This window comes from Heptranchias perlo, unplaced genomic scaffold (assembly GCF_035084215.1).
Source record: "Heptranchias perlo isolate sHepPer1 unplaced genomic scaffold, sHepPer1.hap1 HAP1_SCAFFOLD_821, whole genome shotgun sequence".
Lineage (NCBI taxonomy): Eukaryota > Metazoa > Chordata > Chondrichthyes > Hexanchiformes > Hexanchidae > Heptranchias > Heptranchias perlo.
The window spans coordinates 1-10,000 of NW_027139857.1; the positions used below are offsets into that span (position 1 = coordinate 1).

General features: G+C 51.0%; 1 protein-coding gene across 1 annotated transcript in view; it reads right to left on the minus strand.

The window, feature by feature from the left end:
• Positions 1-236: 236 nt before the first annotated feature.
• LOC137319354 (arginine-glutamic acid dipeptide repeats protein-like) overlaps positions 237-10,000 on the minus strand; it is a gene marked incomplete at its 3' end in the record, with an annotated part of 84,990 nt that continues 75,226 nt past the window's right edge. The window contains exon 8 of the mRNA XM_067981603.1: positions 237-378. Within this exon, the coding sequence (XP_067837704.1) occupies positions 237-378 (142 nt within the window). The remainder of the gene's footprint in view (positions 379-10,000) is intronic.

A 10,000-nucleotide genomic window follows, 5' to 3' on the forward strand; every position in this document is an offset into this window, starting at 1 on the left:
TAGGGCTTGTCTTGCAGGTGGGACTTGGGGAGTGGACGTGTGAGTGCTGATGGTGGTGAGGGGGAGGCGCCGTGATCAATGTGGGGGGGCGACTGGCGAGGAGGAGGAGGAGGAGGAGGAGGGAGGGACGGCCAGGAGGACCTCGTAGCCGGGCTTCCGCGGCTCCCCCTCCCCCGGGGGAGGGGGGGGGGGGCGGTTGGTGGAGGGGGCAGGCCGGGGCGGCCTGGCATACTCACTCAGCGTCCGCAGGGCTGGCGTGTCGGGGCCCAGATAGGGGGGCACGGCCGCGATGCTGCCCGGCTGGGCCTCGAAGGAGTGGCGGTGACCGGGCCCTCCGATCAAGATGGCCTCCTGCATCCGCGTCTCGTTGGAGAGTTTCTGAAGGAGGGGAAACAAAAAGAGGTTAAAAGAGGGGCAAGAAACCACAACCCAGAACCAGTCTGTTACCATAGGAACAGGAGTAGGCCCGATCAGGCCTCCTGTAACCATAGGAACAGGAGTAGGCCCGTTCAGGCCCCTGTAACCGTAGGAACAGGAGTAGGCCCGTTCAGGCCCCTGTAACCATAGGAACAGGAGTAGGCCCGTTCAGGTCCCTGTAACCGTAGGAACAGGAGTAGGCCCGTTCAGGCCTCCTGTAATCATAGGAACGGAGTAGGCCCGTTCAGGCCCCTGTAACCATAGGAACAGGAGTAGGCCCGTTCAGGCCCCTGTAACCGTAGGAACAGGAGTAGGCCTGTTCAGGCCCCTGTAACCGTAGGAACAGGAGTAGGCCCGTTCAGGCCCCTGTAACCGTAGGAACAGGAGTAGGCCTGTTCAGGCCCCTGTAACCGTAGGAACAGGAGTAGGCCCGTTCAGGCCTCCTGTAACCATAGGAACAGGAGTAGGCCCGTTCAGGCCCCTGTAACCATAGGAACAGGAGTAGGCCCGTTCAGGCCCCCTGTAACCATAGGAACAGGAGTAGGCCCGTTCAGGCCTCCTGTAACCATAGGAACAGGAGTAGGCCCGTTCAGGCCTCCTGTAACCATAGGAACAGGAGTAGGCCCGTTCAGGCCCCTGTAACCGTAGGAACAGGAGTAGGCCCGTTCAGGCCCCTGTAACCATAGGAACAGGAGTAGGCCCGTTCAGGCCTCCTGTAACCATAGGAACAGGAGTAGGCCCGTTCAGGCCTCCTGTAACCATAGGAACAGGAGTAGGCCCATTCAGCCACCTCGAGCCTGTTACCATAGGAACAGGAGTAGGCCCGTTCAGGCCCCTGTAACCGTAGGAACAGGAGTAGGCCCGTTCAGGCCCCTGTAACCGTAGGAACAGGAGTAGGCCCGTTCAGGCCTCCTGTAATCATAGGAACGGAGTAGGCCCGTTCAGGCCCCTGTAACCATAGGAACAGGAGTAGGTCCGTTCAGGCCCCTGTAACCGTAGGAAAAGGAGTAGGTCCGTTCAGGCCCCTGTAACCATAGGAACAGGAGTAGGCCCATTCAGGCCCCTGTAACCATAGGAACAGGAGTAGGCCCATTCAGGCCTCCTGTAACCATAGGAACAGGAGTAGGCCCATTCAGGCCCCTGTAACCATAGGAACAGGAGTAGGCCCATTCAGGCCTCCTGTAACCATAGGAACAGGAGTAGGCCCATTCAGGCCCCTGTAACCATAGGAACAGGAGTAGGCCCATTCAGGCCTCCTGTAACCATAGGAACAGGAGTAGGCCCGTTCAGGCCCCTGTAACCGTAGGAACAGGAGTAGGCCCGTTCAGGCCCCTGTAACCGTAGGAACAGGAGTAGGCCCGTTCAGCCCCCTCGAGCCGATTACACAGAGTTGCAATCCCAGGAGGAGGGAGAGGTCAGAACATTGACCGACAGGAAACGTTGAAGGATCTTGGTAAAGAGGGTCATGACGTTCCTCATTGCACCTTGTGGAGCATTCAAAAATTGAGCCCCAGGCTTCTGGAAAGGCCTACGAGGCCTAGGTGTAACCCAGGCCTCATCCTGGGAACATTCTTTCAATAAACACGTGCACTAATGACTCCAGTCACCGAAATACTTCAACACAAGCTGAAAAATGAAGGGTTTGTGATAGCTCCAAGCGAACTCAGGCCCCAAATAAGGGCCAGGCAGATTGCCCCCAATATTGGCACCAGTCAGGGCTGCCGTCCGAACAAGCTTCTCCTCAGATTCAAAGCCCACTCGAATAAACTCATCGCTATGTGTTCAAAATGAGGAGGGAGACACGGTCAGGGTAATGTGGAGGGAGCTCTGTATTGTAGTGTGGAGGGAGCTCTGTATTGTAGTGTGGAGGGAGCTCTGTATTGTAGTGTGGAGGGAGCTCTGTATTGTCGTGTGGAGGGAGCTCTGTATTGTAGTGTAGAGGGAGCTCTGTATTGTAGTGTGGAGGGAGCTCTGTATTGTAGTGTAGAGGGAGCTCTGTATTGTAGTGTGGAGGGAGCTCTGTATTGTGGTGTGGAGGGAGCTCTGTATTGTAGTGTGGAGGGAGCTCTGTATTGTAGTGTAGAGGGAGCTCTGTATTGTAGTGTGGAGGGAGCTCTGTATTGTAGTGTGGAGGGAGCTCTGTATTGTAGTGTGGAGGGAGCTCTGTATTGTAGTGTAGAGGGAGCTCTGTATTGTAGTGTGGAGGGAGCTCTGTATTGTAGTGTAGAGGGAGCTCTGTATTGTAGTGTAGAGGGAGCTCTGTATTGTAGTGTGGAGGGAGCTCTGTATTGTAGTGTGGAGGGAGCTCTGTATTGTAGTGTGGAGGGAGCTCTGTATTGTAGTGTGGAGGGAGCTCTGTATTGTAGTGTAGAGGGAGCTCTGTATTGTAGTGTGGAGGGAGCTCTGTATTGTAGTGTAGAGGGAGCTCTGTATTGTAGTGTAGAGGGAGCTCTGTATTGTAGTGTGGAGGGAGCTCTGCATTGTAGTGTGGAGGGAGCTCTGTATTGTAGTGTGGAGGGAGCTCTGTATTGTGGTGTGGAGGGAGCTCTGTATTGTAGTGTGGAGGGAGCTCTGTATTGTAGTGTGGAGGGAGCTCTGTATTGTAGTGTGGAGGGAGCTCTGTATTGTAGTGTAGAGGGAGCTCTGTATTGTAGTGTGGAGGGAGCTCTGTATTGTAGTGTAGAGGGAGCTCTGTATTGTAGTGTAGAGGGAGCTCTGTATTGTAGTGTAGAGGGAGCTCTGTATTGTAGTGTGGAGGGAGCTCTGTATTGTAGTGTAGAGGGAGCTCTGTATTGTAGTGTAGATGGAGCTCTGTATTGTAGTGTAGAGGGAGCTCTGTATTGTAGTGTAGAGGGAGCTCTGTATTGTAGTGTGGAGGGAGCTCTGTATTGTGGTGTAGAGGGAGCTCTGTATTGTAGTGTGGAGGGAGCTCTGTATTGTAGTGTAGAGGGAGCTCTGTATTGTAGTGTGGAGGGAGCTCTGTATTGTAGTGTAGAGGGAGCTCTGTATTGTAGTGTGGAGGGAGCTCTGTATTGTAGTGTGGAGGGAGCTCTGTATTGTAGTGTGGAGGGAGCTCTGTATTGTAGTGTGGAGGGAGCTCTGTATTGTAGTGTAGAGGGAGCTCTGTATTGTAGTGTGGAGGGAGCTCTGTATTGTAGTGTGGAGGGAGCTCTGTATTGTAGTGTGGAGGGAGCTCTGTATTGTAGTGTGGAGGGAGCTCTGTATTGTAGTGTAGAGGGAGCTCTGTATTGTAGTGTGGAGGGAGCTCTGTATTGTAGTGTGGAGGGAGCTCTGTATTGTAGTGTGGAGGGAGCTCTGTATTGTGGTGTAGAGGGAGCTCTGTATTGAAGTGTGGAGGGAGCTCTGTATTGTAGTGTAGAGGGAGCTCTGTATTGTAGTGTGGAGGGAGCTCTGTATTGTAGTGTAGAGGGAGCTCTGTATTGTAGTGTGGAGGGAGCTCTGTATTGTAGTGTAGAGGGAGCTCTGTATTGTAGTGTGGAGGGAGCTCTGTATTGTAGTGTAGAGGGAGCTCTGTATTGTAGTGTGGAGGGAGCTCTGTATTGTAGTGTGGAGGGAGCTCTGTATTGTAGTGTAGAGGGAGCTCTGTATTGTAGTGTGGAGGGAGCTCTGTATTGTAGTGTGGAGGGAGCTCTGTATTGTAGTGTGGAGGGAGCTCTGTATTGTAGTGTGGAGGGAGCTCTGTATTGTAGTGCGGAGGGAGCTCTGTATTGTAGTGTGGAGGGAGCTCTGTATTGTAGTGTGGAGGGAGCTCTGTATTGTAGTGTAGAGGGAGCTCTGTATTGTAGTGTGGAGGGAGCTCTATATTGTCGTGTGGAGGGAGCTCTGTATTGTAGTGTAGAGGGAGCTCTGTATTGTAGTGTAGAGGGAGCTCTGTATTGTAGTGTAGAGGGAGCTCTGTATTGTAGTGTGGAGGGAGCTCTGTATTGTAGTGTAGAGGGAGCTCTGTATTGTAGTGTGGAGGGAGCTCTGTATTGTAGTGTGGAGGGAGCTAGGTATTGTAGTGTGGAGGGAGCTCTGTATTGTAGTGTGGAGGGAGCTCTGTATTGTAGTGTGGAGGGAGCTCTGTATTGTAGTGTAGAGGGAGCTCTGTATTGTAGTGTGGAGGGAGCTCTGTATTGTAGTGTGGAGGGAGCTCTATATTGTCGTGTGGAGGGAGCTCTGTATTGTAGTGTAGAGGGAGCTCTGTATTGTAGTGTGGAGGGAGCTCTGTATTGTAGTGTGGAGGGAGCTCTGTATTGTAGTGTGGAGGGAGCTCTGTATTGTAGTGTGGAGGGAGCTCTGTATTGTAGTGTAGAGGGAGCTCTGTATTGTAGTGTAGAGGGAGCTCTGTATTGTAGTGTGGAGGGAGCTCTGTATTGTAGTGTGGAGGGAGCTCTGTATTGTAGTGTGGAGGGAGCTCTGTATTGTAGTGTGGAGGGAGCTCTGTATTGTAGTGTAGAGGGAGCTCTGTATTGTAGTGTGGAGGGAGCTCTGTATTGTAGTGTGGAGGGAGCTCTGTATTGTAGTGTAGAGGGAGCTCTGTATTGTAGTGTAGAGGGAGCTCTGTATTGTAGTGTGGAGGGAGCTCTGTATTGTAGTGTGGAGGGAGCTCTGTATTGTAGTGTAGAGGGAGCTCTGTATTGTAGTGTGGAGGGAGCTCTGTATTGTAGTGTGGAGGGAGCTCTGTATTGTAGTGTGGAGGGAGCTCTGTATTGTGGTGTAGAGGGAGCTCTGTATTGTAGTGTAGAGGGAGCTCTGTATTGTAGTGTGGAGGGAGCTCTGTATTGTAGTGTAGAGGGAGCTCTGTATTGTAGTGTAGAGGGAGCTCTGTATTGTAGTGTGGAGGGAGCTCTGTATTGTAGTGTCGAGGGAGCTCTGTATTGTAGTGTGGAGGGAGCTCTGTATTGTGGTGTGGAGGGAGCTCTGTATTGTAGTGTGGAGGGAGCTCTGTATTGTAGTGTGGAGGGAGCTCTGTATTGTAGTGTGGAGGGAGCTCTGTATTGTAGTGTAGAGGGAGCTCTGTATTGTAGTGTGGAGGGAGCTCTGTATTGTAGTGTGGAGGGAGCTCTGTATTGTAGTGTGGAGGGAGCTCTGTAGTGTAGTGTGGAGGGAGCTCTGTATTGTAGTGTAGAGGGAGCTCTGTATTGTGGTGTAGAGGGAGCTCTGTATTGTAGTGTGGAGGGAGCTCTGTATTGTAGTGTGGAGGGAGCTCTGTATTGTAGTGTAGAGGGAGCTCTGTATTGTAGTGTGGAGGGAGCTCTGTATTGTAGTGTGGAGGGAGCTCTGTATTGTAGTGCGGAGGGAGCTCTGTATTGTAGTGTGGAGGGAGCTCTGTATTGTAGTGTGGAGGGAGCTCTGTATTGTAGTGTAGAGGGAGCTCTGTATTGTGGTGTAGAGGGAGCTCTGTATTGTAGTGTGGAGGGAGCTCTGTATTGTAGTGTAGAGGGAGCTCTGTATTGTAGTGTGGAGGGAGCTCTGTATTGTAGTGTAGAGGGAGCTCTGTATTGTAGTGTAGAGGGAGCTCTGTATTGTAGTGTGGAGGGAGCTCTGTATTGTAGTGTGGAGGGAGCTCTGTATTGTAGTGCGGAGGGAGCTCTGTATTGTAGTGTGGAGGGAGCTCTGTAATGTAGTGTAGAGGGAGCTCTGTATTGTAGTGTAGAGGGAGCTCTGTATTGTAGTGTAGAGGGAGCTCTATATTGTCATGTGGAGGGAGCTCTGTATTGTAGTGTAGAGGGAGCTCTGTATTGTAGTGTGGAGGGAGCTCTGTATTGTAGTGTAGAGGGAGCTCTGTATTGTAGTGTAGAGGGAGCTCTGTATTGTAGTGTGGAGGGAGCTCTGTATTGTAGTGTGGAGGGAGCTCTGTATTGTAGTGTGGAGGGAGCTCTGTATTGTAGTGTAGAGGGAGCTCTGTATTGTAGTGTGGAGGGAGCTCTGTATTGTAGTGTAGAGGGAGCTCTGTATTGTAGTGTGGAGGGAGCTCTGTATTGTGGTGTGGAGGGAGCTCTATATTGTAGTGTGGAGGGAGCTATGTATTGTAGTGTGGAGGGAGCTCTGTATTGTAGTGTGGAGGGAGCTCTGTATTGTAGTGTGGAGGGAGCTCTGTATTGTAGTGTAGAGGGAGCTCTGTATTGTAGTGTGGAGGGAGCTCTGTATTGTAGTGTGGAGGGAGCTCTGTATTGTAGTGTGGAGGGAGCTCTGTATTGTAGTGCGGAGGGAGCTCTGTATTGTAGTGTGGAGGGAGCTCTGTATTGTAGTGTGGAGGGAGCTCTGTATTGTAGTGTAGAGGGAGCTCTGTATTGTAGTGTGGAGGGAGCTCTGTATTGTAGTGTGGAGGGAGCTCTGTATTGTAGTGCGGAGGGAGCTCTGTATTGTAGTGTGGAGGGAGCTCTGTATTGTAGTGTAGAGGGAGCTCTGTATTGTGGTGTAGAGGGAGCTCTGTATTGTAGTGTGGAGGGAGCTCTGTATTGTAGTGTAGAGGGAGCTCTGTATTGTAGTGTGGAGGGAGCTCTGTATTGTAGTGTAGAGGGAGCTCTGTATTGTGGTGTAGAGGGAGCTCTGTATTGTAGTGCGGAGGGAGCTCTGTATTGTAGTGTAGAGGGAGCTCTGTATTGTAGTGTGGAGGGAGCTCTGTATTGTAGTGTGGAGGGAGCTCTGTATTGTAGTGTGGAGGGAGCTCTGTATTGTAGTGTGGAGGGAGCTCTGTATTGTAGTGTAGAGGGAGCTCTGTATTGTAGTGCGGAGGGAGCTCTGTATTGTAGTGTAGAAGGGAGCTCTGTATTGTAGTGTAGAGGGAGCTCTGTATTGTAGTGTGGAGGGAGCTCTGTATTGTAGTGTGGAGGGAGCTCTGTATTGTAGTGTGGAGGGAGCTCTGTATTGTAGTGTCGGAGGGAGCTCTGTATTGTAGTGTGGAGGGAGCTCTGTATTGTAGTGTAGAGGGAGCTCTGTATTGTAGTGTAGAGGGAGCTCTGTATTGTAGTGTGGAGGGAGCTCTGTATTGTAGTGTAGAGGGAGCTCTGTATTGTAGTGTGGAGGGAGCTCTGTATTGTAGTGTAGAGGGAGCTCTGTATTGTAGTGTAGAGGGAGCTCTGTATTGTAGTGCGGAGGGAGCTCTGTATTGTAGTGTAGAGGGAGCTCTGTATTGTAGTGTGGAGGGAGCTCTGTATTGTAGTGTGGAGGGAGCTCTGTATTGTAGTGTGGAGGGAGCTCTGTATTGTAGTGTAGAGGGAGCTCTGTATTGTAGTGTAGAGGGAGCTCTGTATTGTAGTGCGGAGGGAGCTCTGTATTGTAGTGTAGAGGGAGCTCTGTATTGTAGTGTGGAGGGAGCTCTGTATTGTAGTGTGGAGGGAGCTCTGTATTGTAGTGTGGAGGGAGCTCTGTATTGTAGTGTGGAGGGAGCTCTGTATTGTAGTGTGGAGGGAGCTCTGTATGTAGTGCGGAGGGAGCTCTGTATTGTAGTGTAGAGGAGCTCTGTATTGTAGTGTGGAGGGAGCTCTGTATTGTAGTGTGGAGGGAGCTCTGTATTGTAGTGTAGAGGGAGCTCTGTATTGTAGTGTGGAGGGAGCTCTGTATTGTAGTGTGGAGGGAGCTCTGTATTGTAGTGTGGAGGGAGCTCTGTATTGTAGTGTAGAGGGGAGCTCTGTATTGTAGTGTGGAGGGAGCTCTGTATTGTAGTGTGGAGGGAGCTCTGTATTGTAGTGTGGAGGGAGCTCTGTATTGTAGTGTAGAGGGAGCTCTGTATTGTAGTGTAGAGGGAGCTCTGTATTGTAGTGTGGAGGGAGCTCTGTATTGTAGTGTGGAGGGAGCTCTGTATTGTAGTGTGGAGGGAGCTCTGTATTGTAGTGTAGAGGGAGCTCTGTATTGTAGTGTAGAGGGAGCTCTGTATTGTAGTGTGGAGGGAGCTCTGTATTGTAGTGCGGAGGGAGCTCTGTATTGTAGCTGCGGAGGGAGCTCTGTATTGTAGTGTGGAGGGAGCTCTGTATTGTAGTGTAGAGGGAGCTCTGTATTGTAGTGTGGAGGGAGCTCTGTATTGTAGTGTAGAGGGAGCTCTGTATTGTAGTGTAGAGGGAGCTCTGTATTGTAGTGTGGAGGGAGCTCTGTATTGTAGTGTGGAGGGAGCTCTGTATTGTAGTGTAGAGGGAGCTCTGTATTGTAGTGTGGAGGGAGCTCTGTATTGTAGTGTAGAGGGAGCTCTGTATTGTAGTGTGGAGGGAGCTCTGTATTGTGGTGTGGAGGGAGCTCTGTATTGTAGTGTGGAGGGAGCTCTGTATTGTAGTGTAGAGGGAGCTCTGTATTGTAGTGTAGAGGGAGCTCTGTATTGTAGTGTGGAGGGAGCTCTGTATTGTAGTGCGGAGGGAGCTCTGTATTGTGGTGTGGAGGGAGCTCTGTATTGTAGTGTAGAGGGAGCTCTGTATTGTAGTGTAGAGGGAGCTCTGTATTGTAGTGTGGAGGGAGCTCTGTATTGTAGTGTAGAGGGAGCTCTGTATTGTAGTGTGGAGGGAGCTCTGTATTGTAGTGTGGAGGGAGCTCTGTATTGTAGTGTGGAGGGAGCTCTGTATTGTAGTGTGGAGGGAGCTCTGTATTGTAGTGCGGAGGGAGCTCTGTATTGTAGTGTAGAGGGAGCTCTGTATTGTAGTGCGGAGGGAGCTCTGTATTGTAGTGCGGAGGGAGCTCTGTATTGTGGTGCGGAGGGAGCTCTGTATTGTAGTGTAGAGGGAGCTCTGTATTGTAGTGCGGAGGGAGCTCTGTATTGTAGTGCGGAGGGAGCTCTGTATTGTAGTGTAGAGGGAGCTCTGTATTGTAGTGCGGAGGGAGCTCTGTATTGTAGTGTGGAGGGAGCTCTGTATTGTAGTGTAGAGGGAGCTCTGTATTGTGGTGTAGAGGGAGCTCTGTATTGTAGTGTGGATTGAGCTCTGTATTGTAGTGTAGAGGGAGCTCTGTATTGTAGTGTGGAGGGAGCTCTGTATTGTGGTGTAGAGGGAGCTCTGTATTGTAGTGTGGAGGGAGCTCTGTATTGTAGTGTAGAGGGAGCTCTGTATTGTAGTGTGGAGGGAGCTCTGTAGTGTAGTGCGGAGGGAGCTCTGTATTGTAGTGCGGAGGGAGCTCTGTATTGTAGTGTAGAGGGAGCTCTGTATTGTAGTGTGGAGGGAGCTCTGTATTGTAGTGTAGAGGGAGCTCTGTATTGTAGTGTAGAGGGAGCTCTGTATTGTAGTGTAGAGGGAGCTCTGTATTGTAGTGTAGAGGGAGCTCTGTATTGTAGTGTAGAGGGAGCTCTGTATTGTAGTGTGGAGGGAGCTCTGTATTGTAGTGTGGAGGGAGCTCTGTATTGTAGTGTGGAGGGAGCTCTGTATTGTAGTGCGGAGGGAGCTCTGTATTGTAGTGCGGAGGGAGCTCTGTATTGTAGTGTAGAGGGAGCTCTGTATTGTAGTGTAGAGGGAGCTCTGTAGTTGTAGTGTAGAGGGAGCTCTGTATTGTAGTGTGGAGGGAGCTCTGTATTGTAGTGTAGAGGGAGCTCTGTATTGTAGTGTAGAGGGAGCTCTGTATTGTAGTGTGGAGGGAGCTCTGTATTGTAGTGTGGAGGGAGCTC